The 23,714-nt window shown below is 49.0% G+C and overlaps 1 protein-coding gene across 1 annotated transcript; it reads left to right on the top strand.

The window, feature by feature from the left end:
- Nucleotides 1-3,644: 3,644 nt before the first annotated feature.
- LOC135824359 (uncharacterized) lies at nt 3,645-9,917 on the top strand. Its single transcript, XM_065337091.1, has one exon. The coding sequence runs from the start codon at nt 3,645-3,647 to the stop codon at nt 9,915-9,917; it is 6,273 nt and encodes a 2,090-aa protein (XP_065193163.1).
- The last annotated feature ends 13,797 nt before the right edge of the window (nt 9,918-23,714 follow it).

Below are 23,714 nucleotides of genomic sequence, written 5' to 3'. Positions count from 1 at the left end.
GCATAGGGTCTTGGTCGAAAGTGGTCAAAGACCGAAAATCACATTCACTGCATCCATGTTTCCCTCGTATGGAAAGAACAGAAGTACATGACTATTGTATTATTAGATACCGATATGAGATTAAAACTTGGAGGAGAAGAGATTGAGAAGAAATACTACGAGCAGATCTACGCGGTGCAAATATCAGTAGGGTGTCAGCACTGAGCATAGATCGTTTTTTTTTGTTTTTTTTTTTGTTTTTTTTCGATTTCTGCTAATTCCTACGACTATTCGATTATTCGTTCACCCCACGAATATTCTAAATTATTCGATTATTCGATTATTCGTTTCAACACTACTACTAACTCTAGTACTCTGTCTTGTTGCCAATGTTGGGCACGTCGCCGTCGCGGCTAGCTAGTGCAAACCGTGTGTCACTTGTACATCTACCACGATCACGTGATTTTTGCCCTACATCGTACAACATCAGATTATTAGACATGGTTACAGGTTAGCATTTTACCGTTCACGCTATTTTCGACGGTCGGCCTGCACCGTTTTTTGTGTGTACGTGTGTAGACATGGCATTTTACCGTTCACGCGCTAGATCCAACGGTGCTCATACCCAACAGTGTTGGGGAACCGACGGTATTTTGGGTGTTGGGCCAACACCCAAAATACCGTCGGTTTGGTACCGTTTCGACGATAGAAAGCTCTGTTTAGCGGGAGAACGAAACGGTAAGATTCCAACTAGGGTTACCTCACACGTCTATCGTTGCGTCAGGAGTGAGGACTCAGAAGCCGAACTGCTAACCGTGCCTCGAAAACACCACGCCACTGCACCACTGCACCACTGTACACTCCGACCGTCGAAAATAGCGTGAACGGTAAAATGCTAACATTTGTAACAATGTCTACTACAGATGATCCTGTACGCGTAACGTAACGAGCGTACGCGTAACGAAACGATGAGTCATGGATAGGCCTTTGCGGATAATGCCGGCAGAAAAATTGGCAGAATTCGGTACTTTTTCGGGTAAGTAATAGTTTCATGCATGTTTGGTATGTGGATAAAGAAATGGAGCAGAATTCGAGGAATTGCCCGCCAAGACCTCGACACATCTTAAATGATGCACTGTACAGGAGATGCCAACCTCACCCCCTCAGCATCACCATCAACCAACAGCGCATGGCTCTACTTGGTCACGTGCTCCGTTTGCCCGCCAACACCCACGCTCAGCTCGCCATGTTATTATGTATTTCCAGCAAGTCCTGCGGGTCGAGCGACCATGCAGTTCATCGGAGCAGTCCTGTGGAACCAGCTCCCGCCTGATCTCCGTTCCGAGCCCAGCCATATTCAGTTCTGTGCCCTGCTAAAAGCGCATCATGGCTCCGTTTAAATGCTTTTCGGCTAGTGTGTTTCTGTGGTATAGCGGACTGAAGAATAGTAAACGTGTTTTGCAATATACCTATGTCTGAAGCTATTTTGTATTATAGTATGTTCCCATTCCGTTTTTGCTTTGGTGTAGCCCTGAGGTTGATTGCTTATTTATTTCTACCCTTCCTCTCTCCATACTTCTGTCCCCCCCCCCCTCTCTCTCTCATTCCTTCTGTCGTCCACATGTATCAAAGGAGGCGAAATCGCCTGTTTGTAGTGCGACGTTAAAATTTAACGTCGCACTACAAACAGGCGAAAACTTCTACAACAACAAGTGACGAATCCCACTGCAGAGCGTTTTCTGGGTCCGGGTGGCTCTCGCACCACTCTAGCCACAACTGTCATTGCTGACCAAACGGGATTATAGCAATAAAAACTGCTTTATGGCAGTTTTCTAAAAAAAGTTATTGTGTTCTAGTCCATGGACCCCGTCTAAAAAGTAAGAAATTAACGAAATGTGATAGCCGAAAATTAAAATTTCACACAAAACCTCACAATAATCACAACAGTTGAAATGCTGCTTTCAACACTAAACTTGTACTGCACCAACAATTGGCAACATGCATGTCATCAAGAGTACATAACCCCCGGTATGTACTCTTGGTGTCATGTATGCATAGGAAAGAGGATCACGAGGGGAAAAGGTCTTCTACATGTAGCTTTTCATTTTGTGTGTGATTATTGTGAGGTTTTGTGTGAAATTTTAATTTTCGGCTATCACATTTCGTTAATTTCTTACTTTTTAGACGGGGTCCATGGACTAGAACATAATAACTTTTTTTAGAAAACTGCCATAAAGCAGTTTTTATTGCTATAATTTCTTTTGTTTTTTTCTGTCACCATCAATGGAATGCCCTATATCAATATGTAAATGATGGCCTTCACATCATATCAATACCGTAATATACGCCTTAAGGTGCAAGTCTTTTCGTGCAGAAAATGGCACTAGGCTAGCATGTTCTTCTGCGGGGAAACATGTGATGGACCGTGGTGATACTTTTTTTATACGGAGGTCATTCTGTGCATGTTGCTGTTGCAGAATTTCATGACTCTGTCATAAAATTGTCTTGCCTTTCAGATATTTCAGATTTCCCCACCCTGGATCAGATTTATTTGAGAAATGTAACCAGGTGCGTGTCGCAGATGTTTTTGCTGATTCTGTGTTTATAATGGTTTATAATCATGGGTTATCGTGATAAGGTCATCCTGCATCATATTGCACTGAAATCGTAATCCTGTTGATGTCGATACAACTTTTGGAAGTAGTTCAATGACTTCAAACTGTTAGTCCACGATTTTCTAAAACAACACAGCAAAGGAGGAACAATAAACATGTATTAAAATGTAAACAAATACATTGCTGAGTCCGACACCTCGTTCCAACAACTACACTGATCCTGAGGATAAAAGGGGCAAGGCTATGCTTGGAGGTACTGAGAGATAAACAAGGCACTCCATAAATAATAAAATCTTACACATATTTTGGTGAGTATGAATGATATCCAGTCGAACCTGTTCAGGAGGACACTGCTAGTTTCTGTTGTGCATTGTCATTCAGTATGTATTCTAATAATAGCACAGCCACAGTATTCCAGGTAGCTTCTAAATGTAGGTGTTTGGACACGGACGGAGAGTTGGTTAGTAGTAGTTTCCTGCCATATTGAATACTTCTGCAATATTGGCCGTTTTTACCTTTGTGCATTGACGTGCCTCAGACGGCGACCACCCGGTGATTGTCTGAGCGGTTATCTGCGGTTTTTCTTTGTTAACCGTGCAGCGGAATTGTTCACTGTATTTTATTCCAATTGTTTCCTTTCGTCTGTGTTTGGCTCCTGATGTGCTGGCTGTGTGCTTTCAACCTACCATAAGAATCGCTGCGCTCCCATTATTCCATCAGATGATGATGCGATGAAGCATTCAGTTTTCTTGCAGTTGTTTCTAGAGTCGGTGTTACGTGTATTTCTTGTACTTGTGTGAAAAGATCGAAGAACAACACCGTCCTATCGAAAGGCGTGTGTTGTATGAGTGTCTAAAGGGACATTATTAGCAGTTCGAAACTGAATAGAAGGGGCGTTCTCCATCACTCCGAGGCCTTGTTGTTGTGGATTGCCGATAGCGGATTCGGCGGATCTCGTGATCCTCCATAACATGGTCGCATGGTAGCAGAGGATGGTTTTCCAGTAGTGTCAAAGTGAGTCCACAGTTGTAGTGAGTTTCGATATCGAAGATGGAGGACGTTGACACAAGAGTCGAGAGTAGCGCGGAAGACGCGGTAGAAGAGTCGCAACAGCGCGGCGGTACGCCTCAGCAATCGGATTCTGTGGCGAGAGATGAGAGCATTGTCGTGTTGCGCAAACGGAAGGCGCAAGCAAAGGGACACTTCACCAATGCAAGGAGGGCGCTGTTGGTAGGCGCACACAATGGGCAGATTGAGGACGTAGAAGCGGAACAGTCGCGTCTACAAGGCTGCATGGAGGAGGTCGCGGCAGTCATCGACGAATTATTGAACATCACCAGCGATGTCAAGGAGAAGCTACTGCTGATAGCAGAACTGGAAACGCTACAAGCCGAGTACAGTGCCGCAGTTGAGGATCTGCCTGTGCCTTCCTACGGGACCGGAGGCGATCAGGAAGTCACTCAGGCGCAACAAGGAAGTGATGCAGTATCCAGCCAGCGAGGATTTACTGAGAGTGGTAGATCTACTCGTAGTCGTAGAGGTCACACACGGACCTGGCCCTGGGACTCGGCCAGTGCAACTAGTCCTAGATACGCGCCGGAATCTAGTACTGTCGGAGGACTCGCGATGAGCGCTCTAGGTGATTGGCAGCAGAGCGCTGAACCTGAGGCTGAGGAGGCCAGCTTTCTCAGCGGCATCGGAGGCTTCGGAGCCTTTGGCGGAGTGCGAGGAAGACAGATGCCCGTGGCCTCGTGGCCTGGGTACAGATATCGGGAGAGACCACTAGCTGCGTTACAGGAAGAAGATCCATGGATGCGTCAGTCATTCGCAACGCACTCGGACTCCCCCGACTCGGAGACTCGAGACACGCGCGCCGAGTCACTTGGCCAACACCAGGGTTTCGCCAGCTACAGCCAAGGAGCAACGGACATCGCGAACCAAACATCACTGCTAGCTTCGAAGGCTAGCGGAGCAGCTGCATCAGCAGCGTCAGTGCCCTCAACGGTGAGTGCTGCAAACATAGTCAATAGTTCGACAACCACGGTACTCGCTTCCGGAAGATCGCCATCGATCACAGCCACTAGCATCAGTGCTAGAGCGCCTACACTGACCACAGCCAGCGCGCCAGCGTCAGTTCCGAACCTTCCAAGTAGTAGTAGTAGTCGAACGAGCGTACCCGCGGCTGCGTCTTGGACAGGCCACAGCCTACGTGCACCGGTGTCAGCAGTCAGTGCCAGTACTACTACTAGTCAACCCTATGCAGGTAGCGCTCCAGTCCTACAGCCTGCAGCGTCTAGTTCGCAGTTTCGAGGCCATCAGCACTTTCAGGCTGCCATGCCCAGGGCAAGACCACCGCCACCAGCGTTTGCTCCACCGCCTGGACATGAGCCATGGACGCAGATGAAGAGAGTATCGATAGAAACTTTCACAGGAGACAAGAGGAGGTATGAAGAGTGGAAGGCGTCCTTCATTGCCTGTGTCGATTCGTCACCGGCTACTCCAGAGTACAAGTTCCTCCAGATGAAGCAGTTTCTGGGCGGGGACGCTTTGCAAGCCGTCGCCAACCTAGGCTACACGCAGAGAGGCTATGATACAGCCAAGGCACGGCTAGAGAAGAAGTTCGGCGGCAAGCGCCGTCAAGTCGCAATGTATGTGGAGGAGCTGGCTCGGTTTACCGGCATCTCCGGAGACGACCCCAGGGAGCTTGAACGCTTCGCAGATTTACTGGAAGTCGCTACAGTGAATCTGCAAGATGCTGGTCATTTCGCTGAGCTTCAGGCTGGGACATTCTACATGAACCTGCTACGGAAGCTGTCTGAGAAGCTCGTCGCCCAATATCAGCGGTGGCTATTTGAGCAACGGAAGCAAGAGTCGGTTCTCGCTCTGCTAGAGTGGGCTACCCAAGAGGCGGAGTTCCTCGTAACGGCAACCGAGACAGTACGAGGGATGACGCGGTCCCGGCAACCCAGATGGAGCAAGCCGACCACGAATGCTAGTGGCAACAGTGAAAAGGCCCGGACCTATGCCAGTTTCAGCACCAGCTCAACCCCGCAGAAACCGCAGAAGTCGCCGAAGTGCCCCACTTGCGAAGGAGAGCACGGTATCTGGCGGTGCAAGGCATTCCTGGAGATGGACAACGTACAGAGATGGACTGAGGCCCGGCGAGCAAATCTCTGCTATCGCTGCTTGGCATTTGGACACCGAGGTGGTGAATGCAAGCGTGGTTGGACATGTGGAGTAAACGGCTGCCAGGATAATCATCATCGTCTCCTCCACGCTACGAAGGGTGGTGCGCAGAAAGGCACGCCGTCTAGTGGCCAAGCCAAGGATACACCCAGTGATGCCGAGAGTAAGAACCGGAGAGGCGAAGTAGATGGTTCTTGTCACGCAGTGCAGGCTGTTACCGAGGGGGAGCTAACAGCTGGAGCGACAATGGCAGCTCACTCGTATAGCAAGGTGGCACTACGGATTGTGCCAGTGATGCTACGCAACGGCCCACAGGAAGTCACGGTGAATGCCTTACTGGATGATGCTAGTACAACCAGCTACATCAACACAGCCGTGGCTGGCCAGCTCGGTATCAGTGGAACTTTGCGACGGTCGACAGTCAGTACATTGAATGGGAAGGTGGAGACCTTCATGACAGCACCGGTCAGCTTTACCATCGCTAGTATGGATAACTCGTATCAGCAATCAGTGACAGCGTTCACCACAACGAACGTAACCGGAGACCTACAACCTGTAGACTGGTCGCAAGAGGCTGAGAAGTATGGTCACCTCCGGGATATTCCCTTCCCGGCACTGTGCAAGCCCAACGTCATCGAACTGTTGATTGGAAGCGACAATGCAGAGCTAATGATGTCCCGTCGAGACATTAGTGGCGCTCCCGGACAACCAATAGCACGTCAAACACCGCTGGGATGGACATGCGTTGGCAAAGTACATGCAGCGGACACAGACTCGCAACAAGAGGCCTTACACGGCCAGTCTTTCCTGTGTTACGGCGGCCCATCTGTGACATCACTTGAGGCAACGCTACAGCGTTTCTGGGAGGTAGAGCGCTACGGCATGAGTGATGGGCTTCAGGAGCCTGGCATACGATCAGCCGAGGATGAGAGCGCGCTCAAGACAGTGCAGCGGGCTATACAGATGGTGGATGGACGATACCAGGTTAGCATACCATGGAACAGCAGGAAAGTCGAGCTCACGAATAACATTGTGATGGCCAGGAAACGGCTGACAAGCACAGAACGCCGTCTGCAAAAAGATAGCACAGTTGCAGCGGCCTACCGAGATGTGCTGAAGAGCTACGAGGACAAAGGCTACATCCGGGAGCTTGGTGCAGCAGAAACGGAACAAGATCAGTGCTGGTATCTGCCACACTTCGCAATCGTAAGGCCACAGAAGACCACAACAAAAGTTCGCATAGTATTCGACGCAGCAGCTAACTACCGTGGACTGAGTCTGAATGATGCAATCAACCCGGGGCAAAGGCTGCAACGAGACCTCTGTGACGTCCTGACAAGGTTTAGAAGAAAACCAGTTGCGATCGGATGCGACATCTCTGAGATGTACCTACAAGTGGCATTAGCACCGGAAGACAAGCCGTATCATCGCTTTCTGTGGCGGGACAGGCCAGACGCTGATGTGCAGCACTACGAGTTCAATCGCCTCGTCTTCGGGATCAATGCATCGCCGTTCCTAGCTCAATATGTGGCGCAGCAAACAGCGCGAGAGCATGCAGTTACGCACCCTCTGGCAGCGGATGCAATCCTGGCATCGACGTACATGGACGACACCATGGATAGTGTTGACTGTGAGGAAGACGGGCGTAAGCTGTATCGAGAGCTCCGTGAGCTCTGGGGTATGGCAAAGATGCGGCCTCGGAAGTGGATTTCGAACTCCGCAACTGTCCTGGCCGATATTCCAACCGAAGATCGCGCCTCGCAGATCGAATTGTCGTCAACAGAACTGCCAGCAGTGAAAACCCTGGGAGTGGCATGGAAGGCAGCCGAAGATCACTTCACGTTTCACTACACAGCACCGGAGTTCCCAGATGGAATGACGAAGAGAGCCCTACTGCGGAAGATAGCCACAGTCTTCGACCCATTGGGCTTCATCTCGCCGTTCATCATTCGAGCCAAGACGCTACTGCAAGACTGCTGGATTGCAGGCACAGACTGGGACGAGCCGGCTCCGTCGGAGATAGCAGAGAGCGCACAGCAGTGGTTTTCAGAACTGTGCCATCTCGACGAGATCAAGGTGCAACGGTGCCTAGCTGCTTCTACAGACAGTAAGATTCAGCTGCATATCTTCAGTGATGCATCGAGTACAGCCTATGGTGCAGTCATCTATGCTCGCACCACACGTCATGACGGGACGTCGGCGTGCCGCTTCATCATGTCAAAGGGCCGTGTAGCACCAACGAAAGCGGTCAGCATTCCACGTCTAGAGTTAATGGCTGCCATGGTGGGACTCCGAGCAGCCTTGACGACGACCCGTGTCTTGCAGTTGGACATCAGCACAGCAATCTTCTGGAGCGACAGTTGCACCGTGCTTCAGTGGATCCGGAGCTACAGCCGGCGATTCAAGCCATTTGTGGCCAACCGAGTCGGCACCATTCAAGAAAGTACAGCTCCAAGACAGTGGCGTTATGTGCCGTCGAAGTCGAACCCAGCTGACATTCTGTCTCGTGGCATGAGTGTTGAGAAGTTAGCACATGCTAGCCTATGGTGGCAAGGGCCGGCGTTTCTGACCAGGGAAGAAGATTGGCCAGAGATGCCAGTTAGCGAGCAATGCAGCCCAGCGGTGGATGAGATCCGAAAAGCCACGCAGGAGAGCTCGTTTATCACGGTACATCAGCCAGCAGTGCAGCCATTCCGTTTCTCTAGTTGGACGAAGCTTGTTCGAGTGCAAGCTTGGGTCAGCCGCTTCATCAACAACTGCCGCAAGGAAGGTCGTTTGGCTGGTGAACTGACAGCTGACGAGATTGCAGACGCCGAGAAGTTCATCACCCATGTAGCTCAGAGCGAAGCATATGGGCCCGACATCAAGCTGTTACGTGACCGAAAGCAACTGCCGAGTAGCTCGAGGCTTGCCAAGCTGAGCCCGAGACTCGATGCTGACGGTTTAGTACGATGTGATGGCCGAACCGGACTAGCTGATTGGATTCCGTACGACACACGGTTCCCGGTCATCCTGCCGAGGCGGCATCCAGTGACAGGCCTCATTGTGAAGCACTTTCACGAGCAGCGTCAGCACGGCGGTACCAACGAAACCTTGGCGGAAATGTCGCAAGGATACCTGGTGGAAGCAGCCCGAGAGGAGATCCGAGAGTGGGAGAAGAAATGCATGGTGTGCCGTAGACACAAGGCTCGTCCAGCAGAGCAACAGATGGCACCATTGCCAGCAATTCGACTCAGCACGCCGCTGAGGGCCTTTGCCAGAGTTTCAGTGGACTACGGAAGCCCATTTGAGACCGTCCAAGGTCGGGGCAAGCAGCGACGCAAGCGGTATGTGTGTCTGTTTACTTGTCTACTCTCACGAGCTGTTCACCTCGAAATGGCGTATGCCTTAGATGCTAATTCGTTTCTGAACGCCTTCAGCCGTATGGTCAATCGTAGAGGACGGCCATTTGAGGTCATCTCGGACAATGGCGGCAACTTTGTCAGTGCAGATCGGCAGCTGAGAGAAGATGTGTACAACGACAAGGTGAAGAAGACCATGGCCAGTCAGCGAATAAAGTGGACCTTCAACCCACCGCTTGCACCGCATTTCGGCGGAGTTCATGAGATTATGATCAAGGCGGCCAAGAAGGCTCTTCGACGTATCCTCGGAGATGCTCAAGTGACCGATGAAGAGCTTGTCACTGCACTATCGGGGGCTGAAGCTCTTCTCAACTCGAGGCCATTGACATATCAGTCAGCCAATCCCTCTGATCCTGGCCCGCTGACTCCCAACCACTTCCTCCATGGACGATCTGAAGGACAGCTTGTTTCGGCCGCACAAAATGACGATGGGAGATCAGTACAACGACGATGGCGGCATGTGCAGATGCTAGTGGAGCACTTTTGGAGAAGATGGCTGCGAGAATGGGTCCCGACGCTCAACCAACGGAAGAAATGGCTGAACGTGCGCCGAGATCTGGCGGTAGGGGACGTTGTCCTGCTGATTGACCCAGCAACACCTAGAGGTCAGTGGCGTCTCGCAAGGATAATCGAAGTTTACCCAGGTCCAGACGGGCATGTGCGAGTTGTGAAGCTGCAAGCCGGTAATCAGCAATACAAACGGCCTATCTCCCGTGTGTGCCCACTGGAATGCTGAAGTCATCTAGTGAGGTACCGCTACAGTCAGTAGCCGATATGCTGAATGTATCATACCAAGAGGAACACTGTGCAAGCTGTGTGCCTTGCTGAAAACATGAAAATAGCTATTCATACTCTTTCGTCGCAGCATGCGGTGCTGCTGCACATTATTCTCGGTGCACATTTGTTACGCTGTATATGCATTTTTGGCATAGCAAATCAGTAGTTGCCACATGCTACTCTGGGAGTATATGGCGAGGGGGAGGATGTTCAGGAGGACACTGCTAGTTTCTGTTGTGCATTGTCATTCAGTATGTATTCTAATAATAGCACAGCCACAGTATTCCAGGTAGCTTCTAAATGTAGGTGTTTGGACACGGACGGAGAGTTGGTTAGTAGTAGTTTCCTGCCATATTGAATACTTCTGCAATATTGGCCGTTTTTACCTTTGTGCATTGACGTGCCTCAGACGGCGACCACCCGGTGATTGTCTGAGCGGTTATCTGCGGTTTTTCTTTGTTAACCATGCAGCGGAATTGTTCACTGTATTTTATTCCAATTGTTTCCTTTCGTCTGTGTTTGGCTCCTGATGTGCTGGCTGTGTGCTTTCAACCTACCATAAGAATCGCTGCGCTCCCATTATTCCATCAGATGATGATGCGATGAAGCATTCAGTTTTCTTGCAGTTGTTTCTAGAGTCGGTGTTACGTGTATTTCTTGTACTTGTGTGAAAAGATCGAAGAACAACACCGTCCTATCGAAAGGCGTGTGTTGTATGAGTGTCTAAAGGGACATTATTAGCAGTTCGAAACTGAATAGAAGGGGCGTTCTCCATCACTCCGAGGCCTTGTTGTTGTGGATTGCCGATAGCGGATTCGGCGGATCTCGTGATCCTCCATAACAGAACCTCTTTAGGACGAACACCAAGGGACCGATGATATTTATTCTGTGAGTTTGTCTTAACCTATGTATATGTTGGACTCAGTAGAGCGTCCAGCCCCTATATGATGTCCAACCCCTATATAGAGTCCATTGGTCCAAAATCCACTGTACAGAGTCCAAAATTGGAATCAACTGTGAGCTCAGTTTAGATGGACATCACTCCCTGTATAGAGTCCAGCCAATTGGCTTCACCCCTATATAGAGTCCATTGGTCCAAAATCAACTGTACGGAGTCCAAATTTTGAAATCAACTATAAAGATTAAAGAGTTTTTATGTGGACAACACTCCCTGTATAAAGTCCAGCCAATTAGGCATCCCCTATCGAGTTCGAAATTAGACATAGGATCTGCTGTAAGCAGTGAATATTAACCAGAAAACGGCCTCTCCCTTTAATCCTTTACATCATTCACTTCTCAAGATAAAAAAATATGTATTGAGGCGCCACTGCAGCCACTTCACTACATGAAAAACCCTACAAACACCATCCTCAAATCAAGTGGTCTCTTCGCAGACGCTGCAAATTACAATATCTCAATCATGCAGTGTTGCCAAATTATTGTGCACGCACACACACACATGCAACACCCACACAACGCCAAGAAAATACCTAGAAAAAAAACAAGAATCGAAAGAGAATAATGGAGAGCCCAGGATTAATTATTTGTTTTCAAACTATTGCGCGCGTGCGCGCGCGCGCGCACACACACACACACACACACACACACACACAAACTTATACAACGCCAAGAAAACACCAAGAAAAGAGTAGAGACACAATACACACGCAACTCCAACAGCCATGCAAACGTCCACCCATTTACACGTAAAGTCAAGAGGGATAACAAATAATTATACGAAACGAATGCATACGGGGACGGGTACACGCACGTTTACATACATGTAGTAGTGTAAGAGAGTAACATAGTGCAGTGGTCAGCATAATACTAGCACATGCTGAGAGTGCAATAGCAAGCTTCACCATTGCTCATGGCCATGCAAATGTTCAGCAGCACTCAGTTCCGCAAGCTTCTGAAGATCAGCACACCTGCAACAAATAGATAGCACAAGGATACGCTTATTAACGTAATGATGCATGGGAGCACACAACTACCAAGTTCTCAACGAATGTGATGCTCAATGAAAATCAATCCACTCAAAGACCTGTGAACAGGTGACGGTGGGGACAATAATCTATTAGTAATACGAGGAATAAGATCGTTTGTGCACACTCAAGACGCACGGACACACCACCATACAAGTAGTGTACACAGTGTTTCACTGCAACTACTTCGAAGTAAATTGAAATGAGATGATTTGAACAATCTGTACAGCGTTGCCGTCAGTCAGTCTTCCCCAAGATGGAAATGCAATGATTTGTTGTCACGAGGCAGTTTCACTGACACAATGTCATGTTCGTGACATCAAAACGGTTACTTCAGGGAATACGAGTATTAGCTTGAGAAGCTTTTTCTTGTCATTGGCATACAAGCAATCCTCCTACTACTACTAGTACACTGGCACTGCGTTTGTGGATCCCATTGTATTTGACATCATACTATAATTTGTAGAGGAAGAGTGTCGTGGAGTTTCACATAATTTTCACAGGGATAAAAATACATTTCTCATGAAATAATTATAATAATTGATGATAGCTAGACGATCGTATACGATTGATGCAAAGTCCTTGCAGTCCTTGAGGAGTATTACGAAGTGGTTGATTACTTTTAGGGCATTCATTCAAGCAACATCAAACAAACACGATACGCTCCTTGAAAATGGAAACAAATTCAAGCATAACGACAGAACAGCAGACCAATCGAAACAAGTAAAAGCTTCCTTACCTCAGTCATCGTCCTGCCATGTAGTTGGACAGCCTTTTGACACGGTGGTACAGGCAGCTCTTGTCCAGTCAAACAGGGGTATCCTTGTGGCGTCAAACGAAAGAGAATGTCAGTGTATCTGACTCGTCAGATTGGAACTGTGCTGAACCTTTCTCTTTCTCCGCTTTCTGCTTTCATCCCTCGCTCTGATGAAACCGTTCAAACGTCTTACTGGCAGCAATGGCCAGCCAAACAGGGGATCCTTGTGGCGTCGAACGAAAGAGAGTGTCAGTGTACCTGACTCGTCAGATTTGAACTGTGCTGAACTTTTTCTCGTTCTGCAATTTCTGCTTTCATCCCGCGCACTGATGAAACGTCTTCAGAGAACCACAAGGCGCTTTCCAGATTTGATTTTGAACGTCTCCTTATCCTCCTTGGTTACCTCGAGACAGATTACTGTCAGCAACTGCACAGCAGAACTGGCAGCCATGGCTGAAGTGAAGAAAGGAATGCGCTGCCACGAGGCAAGCAAAACTGAAAATGTGTTTGTTCTCTTTCGGGCACAACACACAGGACGGCGTGACTGGATAAACTGGACTCCTGGACTGTGAATAGGGGACTTGTAGAAAAAGTGTACTCCTTATAGGGGATTGCGCGGCAGGATGAAGCTGATCAAAACTGAGTGGACTCCTGGACTCTGTATAGTGGATTTTGGACCAATGGACTCTATATAGGGTGCTGGACATCATATAGTGCATGGACTCTATACTGAGTCCTACATATATAACCAGTGAATACAATTATTTCTCCAATAGACATACGAATAGATTTCTTCTACAGCGAAAGATTCTAAGCCACACCAACTCATTGACTAGTCTCGTATGAAACAAATGAGTCACTAGAGAGGTTCTGCAAAACGAAAATGCGTACAAACTTTCGTTCTACGTCATGAAGTGCGAAACTTCGCACGTTCTTTCTGGTCCACTTCGCAACAATAACACACACAGAAGTCTCTGCTGTGAGTACGGTGGCTCGGCAATGGCTTTATTATTGATATTATTATCTCCTTCCTGATTTTTTTTTGAATAATTGTACGCATAGGGCCTGGTATCATAAGAAAATTAGCACAAGACACTGCTGCTACTGTCGTCGCACAGCAAAACACAGAAAACGACAAAATGTTACAATGAATGTAACAACACCCGTCCAAGCTAAAGGACCGACATCCCTGCCCCAGGACGGCATCTCGAAACCCCCACACACTCACCACACGGTCATCATCCAGCTTCAGTTCAATCACTGTATTCTTCCCCTGCAGACTCAACCCCCCTGTCTCTAGCCATACAATCTGAAGCTGTATGTAACCATACAATGGCCCACGACGCACACACCACCCCTACGTTTTTTAACTAAAAAAGAAAAGCAGTCGTAACTGCAACAGCCACATGGCCAATAAGAAAAACCAATACGATAATATCGATAAACACACACCCAGAAGTCAGGGGTGGGAGGGTGGGATACAAACTGCACCAACGAAAAGCCACTGCGAAGTGACAGGAATGCGGTCCAGCACAACATTTTTGCGGACGCAAAAAGTTGTGGGGAAATCCCAAAATCGGTGCGATTTTGCATGAGCCCAAATGTTCAGGTTACCCACAAAGACACAAGCTTTCCAACTCTCTTTGGCCGTTGGAAAGCGTACCGTCTTTGTGGTCCACTTCACAACAATAACACACACAGAAGTCTCTGCTGTGAGCACGGTGGCTCGGCAATGGCGACAGAAAAGGATAGCCCTGGGTACATGCCTTGCCATATACTCTGTGTTACCTGTCAAATTGTGTCATCCGATTCGGCTGCATAGCGCTTGCATAGATTCCCAATATTTGCCAATACGAGGTTTGGATTCGTCCAGTAAGGCAGACTGCACTATCCATGTTCCTGAACAACACTCTCGTTAACATCCTACTCGCGCAGCATCTATAGAAAACAGCTCTCGACCCTGGTATACGTCATAGAGAAGTAAAGGCCATGGTAAATGCCAAGCATGTGTCTCGCCATCCAATGGCTGGCCCAGCTGCTGATGTGATCATGCCAAAACGTCTGTATGTAGGCCACAGTCCATACTGTACGGTCAGGGCATTGACTCGGTAGGTACCAAATGGCCCCCCTGAACCCAGGCATTCTTCGTGCTCTTCAGACCACTGCGATAGCCACACAACTGAGAGCAAGGTTAAGACAAGATATGTCACTTCCGTGCCCAACGCCTCCACCTGTGGAAACATACAAGTCACAGAAGCGAAGCACAAACACAACACACAACTGCAGGCCAAAGAGGTACTGTACTGTATTTCTCACTAATTCCCCGACAGTACTCACACCCATCAAACTGTGCCACTTTGGCAATATTTCTCTCACTCGTTTCCCGAAGTCATTCACACCCATGAAACTGCGGCATCAGCTCTCTCTCTTCCTCTCTCTCTCTCTCTCTCTCTCTCTTTCTCTCTCTTTCTCTCTCTCTCTCTCATTACCCGAAGGCATTCACACAGACCAAACTGTGCCACTGCAGCATTAGCTCTCTCTCTCTCTCTCTCATTACCCGAAGGCATTCACACAGACCACACTGTGCCACTGTGGCATTAGCTCTCTCTCTCTCTCTCTCTCTCTCTCTCTCTCTCTCTCTCTCCTTGCCCGAAGGCATTCACACCCACCAAACTGTGCCACTGCGGCGTTAGTTCTCTCTCTCTCATTGCCCGAAGGCATTCACACCCACCAAACTGTGCCACTTCGGCAATATCTCGGTGCCACTGCGGCATTAGCTCTCTCTCTCTCTCACTCCTTGCCCGAAGGCTTTCACACCCACCAAACCGTGCCACTGCGGCATTAGTTCTCTCTCTCTCTCTCATTGCCCGAAGGCATTCACACCCACCAAACTGTGCCACCGCGGCATTAGTTCTCTCTCTCTCTCATTGCCCGAAGGTATTCACACCCACCAAACTGTGCCACTGTGGCATTAGCTCTCTCTCTCTCTCATTGCCTGAAGACATTCACACCCACGAAATTGTGCCACTGTGGCATTAGCTCTCTCTCTCTCTCTCTCTCTCTCTCTCATTGCCCGAAGGCATTCACACCCACCAAACTGTGCCACTTCGGCAATATCTCGGTGCCCCTGCGGCATTAGCTCTCTCTCTCTCTCACTCATTGCCCGAAGGCTTTCACACCCACCAAACCGTGCCACTGCGGCATTAGTTCTCTCTCTCTCATTGCCCGAAGGCATTCACACCCACCAAACTGTGCCACCGCGGCATTAGTTCTCTCTCTCTCTCTCTCTCTCTCATTGCCCGAAGGTATTCACACCCACCAAACTGTGCCACTGCGGCATTAGCTCTCTCTCTCTCTCATTGCCTGAAGACATTCACACCCACGAAATTGTGCCACTGTGTCATTAGCTCTCTCTCTCTCTCTCTCTCTCTCTCAATCTCTCTCTCATTGCCGGAAGGCATTCACACCCACCAAACTGTGCCCCTTCGGCAATATCTCGGTGCCACCGCGGCATTAGTTCTCTCTCTCTCATTGCCCGAAGGCATTCACACCCACCAAAACTGTGCCACTTCGGCAATATCTCCGTGCCACCGCGGCATTAGCTCTCTCTCACTCATAGCCCGAAGGCATTCACACCCACCAAACTGTGCCACTTCGGCAATATCTCGGTGCCACCGCGGCATTAGTTCTCTCTCTCTCATTGCCCGAAAGCATTCACACCCACCAAAACTGTGCCACTTCGGCAATATCTCTGTGCCACCGCGGCATTAATCTGTGTTCACAACTGGCGCGTGGACGCGGTACGCTTGCGGTTCATGCGCCCCCAAACGCGCGCTCAGCCTTTCACAAAAAACAGCAATCCGAGTCGTATTTAGCGCGTGCGACATCTTCAAGTACTAATTTTTTGACCCCGCCAGTCAAAGTGACTGGCATGTACGCTGATACGCACCTGATACGCGCTGAAAATTCCAACATGTTGGAAGTTCCATTTCGGCGCGTTTCCGTACGCATGGCGCCCCAAAAGCCAGCAAAAATACGCACAAACGCGTGGTTTCACGCGTCAGTTGTGAACACAGCTTTAGCTCTCTCTCACTCATAGCCCGAAGGCATTTACACCCACCAAACTGTGCCACTGCGGCATTAGCTCTCTCTCTCACTCATAGCCCGAAGGCATTCACACCCACCAAACTGTGCCACCGCGGCATTAGTTCTCTCTCTCTCTCTCATTGCCCGAAGGTATTCACACCCACCAAACTGTGCCACTGCGGCATTAGCTCTCTCTCTCTCTCATTGCCTGAAGACATTCACACCCACGAAATTGTGCCACTGTGGCATTAGCTCTCTCCCTCTCTCTCTCTCTCTCTCTCTCTCTCTCTCTCTCTCTCTCTCTCTCTCTCTCTCTCTCTCTCTCTCTCTCTCTCATTGCCCGAAGGCATTCACACCCACCAAACTGTGCAACTTCGGCAATATCTCGGTCCCACCGCGGCATTAGTTCTCTCTCTCTCATTGCCCGAAAGCATTCACACCCACCAAAACTGTGCCACTTCGGCAATATCTCTGTGCCACCGCGGCATTAAGCTGTGTTCACAACTGGCGCGTGGACGCGGTACGCTTGCGGTTCATGCGCCCCCAAACGCGCGCTCAGCCTTTCACAAAAAACAGCAATCCGAGTCGTATTTAGCGCGTGCGACATCTTCAAGTACTAATTTTTTGACCCCGCCAGTCAAAGTGACTGGCATGTACGCTGATACGCGCCTGATACGCGCTGAAAATTCCAACATGTTGGAAGTTCCATTTCGGCGCGTTTCCGTACGCATGGCGCCCCAAAAGCCAGCAAAAATACGCACAAACGCGTGGTTTCACGCGTCAGTTGTGAACACAGCTTTAGCTCTCTCTCACTCATTGCCCGAAGGCATTCACACCCACCAAACTGTGCCACTGCGGCATTAGTTCTCTCTCTCTCTCTCTCTCTCATTGCCCGAAGGTATTCACACCCACCAAACTGTGCCACTGCGGCATTAGTTCTCTCTCTCTCTCTCTCTCTCACTCATAGCCCGAAGGCATTCACACCCACCAAACTGTGCCACCGCGGCATTAGTTCTCTCTCTCTCTCTCTCTCTCTCTCTCATTGCCCAAAGGTATTCACACCCACCAAACTGTGCCACTGCGGCATTAGCTCTCTCTCTCTCATTGCCTGAAGACATTCACACCCACGAAATTGTGCCACTGTGGCATTAGCTCTCTCTCTCTCTCTCTCTCTCATTGCCCGAAGGCATTCACACCCACCAAACTGTGCCCCTTCGGCAATATCTCGGTGCCACCGTGGCATTAGTTCTCTCTCTCTCATTGCCCGAAAGCATTCACACCCACCAAAACTGTGCCACTTCGGCAATATCTCCGTGCCACCGCGGCATTAGCTCTCTCTCACTCATAGCCCGAAGGCATTCACACCCACCAAACTGTGCCACTTCGGCAATATCTCGGTGCCACCGCGGCATTAAGCTGTGTTCACAACTGGCGCGTGGACGCGGTACGCTTGCGGTTCATGCGCCCCCAAACGCGCGCTCAGCCTTTCACAAAAAACAGCAATCCGAGTCGTATTTAGCGCGTGCGACATCTTCAAGTACTAATTTTTTGACCCCGCCAGTCAAAGTGACTGGCATGTACGCTGATACGCGCCTGATACGCGCTGAAAATTCCAACATGTTGGAAGTTCCATTTCGGCGCGTTTCCGTACGCATGGCGCCCCAAAAGCCAGCAAAAATACGCACAAACGCGTGGTTTCACGCGTCAGTTGTGAACACAGCTTTAGCTCTCTCTCACTCATAGCCCGAAGGCATTCACACCCACCAAACTGTGCCACTGCGGCATTAGCTCTCTCTCTCACTTATTGCCCGAAGGCATTCACACCCACCAAACTGTGCCACCGCGGCATTAGTTCTCTCTCTCTCTCTCTCATTGCCCGAAGGTATTCACACCCACCAAACTGTGCCACTGCGGCATTAGCTCTCTCTCTCTCTCTCTCTCTCATTGCCTGAAGACATTCACACCCACGAAATTGTGCCACTGTGGCATTAGCTCTCTCTCTCTCTCTCTCTCTCTCTCTCTCTCTCTCTCTCCTCATTCCCCGAAGGCATTTGCACCCTTCACACTTCTGAGCCGCACTGGGGCTCTCTTACACTTCACTGACAAGGGCAAAGTAAGAATAGGATACCAGATATCCGGTAATCGGCTACACAACTATTTCACACTTTTCGGTGTTTGTCTCCTTCATGCTCGTTACTCCTTATTCATGCTTCCGCAGGTACCCTTGTTTCATTCATGCTCGTTATTCCTTATTCATGCTTTCGTAGGTACCCATAATACCTTATAATGGATTCTGTGTTTCATGTCCATGGATCATAGTGATGTTTCATCACTGGTTTAGCGGCAAAGCACCGAGAATTATGAGTAAATACATCCCTTGCACACAAATTGCATGACCCACCAGGCCCCTACATTATACTCATCCACTTGTAAGAAGCTCGTTGCATGGCCTGACCACTCATTCAATGCAAAATGAATACCTTAAGCCCAAAACAGACATTGTTTATCATCATGTACACTTGCCTGATGGATAATTCAGCCCAGGTGGTAGCTGAGGGGATTTATATGCCCTCGGCACAGGTGTGGCTGTAAAGCATCTCACTTGTCAGATTGCCGCTGTGGGCGATTCCAGCTTTTTCTTGGTGGCTGCCAAGAACTCGGCTAGCCTCCTCTGCTGCAATACCGCTACTGAGAATAGGAGGCGGCCACATCAAATCCATCCACTTCCGCGCCACTCAAATATTGCAGCATCTCTGCCATCATGGTTTGATCATTCTCCACGGCCTCCAGACTTAGATTGACGCCGGCTCTCACACTACGCCCGAACATCTTGCTGCTTGTGCAGAAGTTGCTTGCTGAGCGGTCGGGGTGTTGCCGCTACTTACTGGAACCCCTGGATTTTTTTGTGAAAATCTCTCCTCTCATTCACGCAGCCAAAGAGCCCATGCAGGGGCAGCACTGTGAGGTACGTCCATTATTACCGTGATGTGAGATAACTCGCTGGCTAGTTGCAGCTGGCAACATGAGCAACTGAATGCAGTACGCGACATACGGGTACCGACCGACCGACAAAGCTGGCATATACGGATGACCACCAGCAGGAAAATTAGTGGCTGACTGGCTGTGAAGGGCGAATATGGGTGCCCAGCAACATACTGCATTGTGAACAATGTACGAAAGATTACTTATACATGGTCGATGGTTTTACATGTTGACTGACAAACAGCAACATTCACCAGGCTTGCAGCAGATGCCACAATGGTTGGCTGACCAGCTGCACTGGACGAATCATTTGGCAGATTCTCCGCAGATAATACTGTATGTGACGGACTAGAAGTAGTAGCAATGGCCAAATTTGGCATATTCGCAGCAGATGACACTGGATTTGGCTGATAAGACGCAGCAACAAAGTTGGCTGGACAGCATCAATGGACAAACTTGGCAGCCCCGCTGTAGATCACACTATTATTTGGATGAACACTCGCAGCAGGCCGGCCGTACGTAACAATGACATGCTTGGCCGGCAGTTGACGTCCAGGAATCTGGCTGTTCAGCAGCAGAGGTAAAAACGGCCGAAGCTGAAGAAAAACTAACCTGCCTACGCCCCGGCAGGGTGAATATTTGACTTGCCAACATAAAACAGCCAAGAAATCGTTCAATCACGTCTTCCCTCTGACCACCAGCATCGATTTTCTTTCCTGCTGTAAAGCTACAGTTGAAGCCCTGTTCTCGTCGAAAGAGCACTCTTCCATGATCATGTTAGACCCAAAATGTCACAGAACTCCAAAATACAAACTGCACCAACGAAAAGCCACTGCGAAGTGACAGGAATGCGGTCCAGCACAACATTTTTGCGGACGCAAAAAGTTGTGGGGAAATCCCAAAATCGGTGCGATTTTACATGAGCCCAAATGTTCAGGTTACCCACAAAGACACAAGCTTTCCAACTCTCTTTGGCCGTTGGAAAGCGTACCAACTTTGGACGCGAAACTTGCAGGGAACACGAAATGAACTGTCGTAGGAAATTTCGTGAGATCGGGTCATGGCGTACGTGCACTTCGCCCGCGCAAACTACGAAAATGTGCAGAACGCAAAGTTCGTGCAAAAATTTGTACACACTTTCGCAAGGACTGTCGCGAAACTTTGTTCGAATTTTCGTTTTGCAGAACCTCTCTACTGAACGTTTCTTTAGCAACATGACGGCAACTGAAACAGCAATAGAGAAAGTGCGATACATGTACAGCACATTCTTGCAGGTACTACAAACAGATTGCAGATCGTAATTCTTGCTTTGGCGGCACGAAACTTTATTTGGGGCAGTGCAATCTCGGCGGTACTCACAAAATAATAAATCAAACAGCCCCAGACTCGAGTAAACAAATCCAATCACACAAGTACGAGATCTTGACGAGACGAGACTGCACCCATTGGCTTGTTTCGTATGAAGCAAACAAGTTTACTGAACTTCTCCACAATGGAGATTTTCCCTGATACCGTATGCGAATTTATTTTGCAAACTCGGTCAATGGGTCCTTGAATCTTTCCCTCCAGATTGGGAACTGCCAACGATAGTATGCCACTGACCAGTGCCTTACTTGTAACGTACCAATGTACAATGAATATGAGTATTTCGACAACACATCTAACATGAGCCTTACCGTCAAGAAGGTGAACTCGGGTTCTTCGCACACTGTAGACAAGGGCAAAGAGATAAAAATGGATCTAAATCCGAATAAAATCAGCACACGTTTCCGTAAATGAAAGGGTGAGCATAAGCAAATGAATCGAAGGAAACAGGTCAACTCAGAGATCACCTGTCTTCGAGTATTCCGTAAAAGGAGGCCTCGGCAGCGGAAAAGCTAAATTTAGAAAGGAGATCCTGTCAGCTTTTCCATTATTTATTGCATTCCGCCCAAAATCAGCACACTTTTCGTAAATGAAAGAGTCAACACAAGCAAATGAATCAAAGGGAACTGGTCAACTCACCTGTCATTGAGTAATATTCCGCAAAAGGAGGTCTCAGCAGCGCCGCGCCGAAACGAAATAAGCCAGGCCAGGAGACGAAATATCCGAAACAGCTCATACAAGAAGCAGTTCCAAAGAAGGAAGTTCCTCGCGCATGCACATCCGAACACGGACTGCACTGCAACACAATGTCTGCCGGCTGCCGTGCACGTGCATAGCACGCGGCTACCACCCGTTGGTAGATCTAATACCGAGCACCTTACGTAGAGACTTACGTAGCCTAAGTGAAATACCGAGCACCTTACGTAGAAACTTACGTAGCATAGCGATGTCGTTTTTCTTGCCATGTGAACACAATAATAGAAAAGCTGACAGGATCGCTTTTCTAAATATGGTATATGCCTGTGTGCATGTGCCCGTTTGGCCATGTGCTGTGTTTGCGTTTGCTTTCTTTCAGCCATTCCGCTGGTATCTACTCTTCCACCAGTGCAAGCCGGTAAGTCTTTAAAGCAAAAATAAATAAATATTACACATTACACTAATTTCTTTCGTCTTCTCTCCCACTTTAGTTTTTTTTTCACACCTCACCTTGTATACTTCCCACTATCCGATAACCTATAAGTAGTTTGTTTCTCCGTATAGCCTCTATTGTGAGACGATTTTCCCTGATGATAGTCTCAAGAAAATCGATTAGGAACAACCATTTTAGATACATGTATTCTCATTCATCATTTTGTAATGTCCGCTTCACTAATACTATTAATCGCATTAATAACATTACATTGGTACAGTGAAACCTGGTGTAAGCGACCTCTGGGTTTAGCAATCACCTGCTCTTAATGACCGTCTTTCCATGCACCGACAGTTCTACGCAGACACTGTGGGACCTGGTTCTAAAGACCACCTGGCTTTAACGACCGCTTTTGCTTAAACCCGGTTTTACTGTAGCTGCTTGCAGCTGTATAGCCTCGTCATGCTTATGCCACTCATTGCTCATACTCCGTAGATGGATCAGTACGGCAAACAGGGTGCACTGTCCCTTTCGGGTTGCCCACCCTAAGCACTGCACCAAAGCAGGCATGCATAGATAGACATACATACTCAGCGCGTGCTTGCCTGTTGGCCTCGCTCTGATCCATTTTCAGCTCCGGACGGTATCCCGCGCCACGTATCCATCGCTGTACTAGATGACACGCGCATCAACGTCTCCTGGACCGTAAGCTAATGGATTTTACTTTGTGACGGTATTTCCATCGAGTGGTTTCACATCTATTACGTGACCATACAGGACAGCCATGTTTGTTCCAACGCAGATGCCTTGGCGAAATCGCCTGTTTGTGGTGCGACGTTAAATAAACTTCTACAACAACAACAACAACATGGAGTTGGCAAGGAGTGTGCTGATCAGGAGCAGCAGAGCGAGCCTGGCAGCGTCGACCAGGCCGACACCCCAAGCAGTCGCCACTGAGAGGAGCAACGCCGTCACTGGCGTCAGTGCGTGAGGAGACGTGAGAAATTGAGGATCTCCGTGCGGCGCTCCAAGATGCACCGTTTCTTCGTCGCCAGGACAACCCACGGGATATGTTGGCCAGGGCTGCAGATGATGGAAACGAGTGAAAGTAGAGCCGGACAGTCGTTTTGTAATGGTCAGAGCTCAGCGTAGGGGGAACCTGCCGAACCCTTCCTGACCGTTGCCATGACAGCCGCGTCAGCACACGAGCCACCGCAAACGGATGCCATCGACAGCAATGCATGCACCGCTTTAACTGCAGCCGCCGCAGAGTACCAGCCACGCAGTTCAGTGCTGCCAACGTCATTTGCAACTATGACCACGGGCAGCAACGCTCCTGTTATAAATCAGGAACAAGGCTCTACCTTCCTGTTCCACGATCCTGCTGATCAAACACCTTTTTGCTTACAAAGATCAAGCCCGTGCATGTAAATACAAACAGCTTCAAGGACC

Source organism: Sycon ciliatum, chromosome 9 (assembly GCF_964019385.1).
Source record: "Sycon ciliatum chromosome 9, ocSycCili1.1, whole genome shotgun sequence".
Taxonomy (NCBI): Eukaryota; Metazoa; Porifera; class Calcarea; order Leucosolenida; family Sycettidae; genus Sycon; species Sycon ciliatum.
This window is presented reverse-complemented; position numbering and strand designations above follow the sequence as displayed.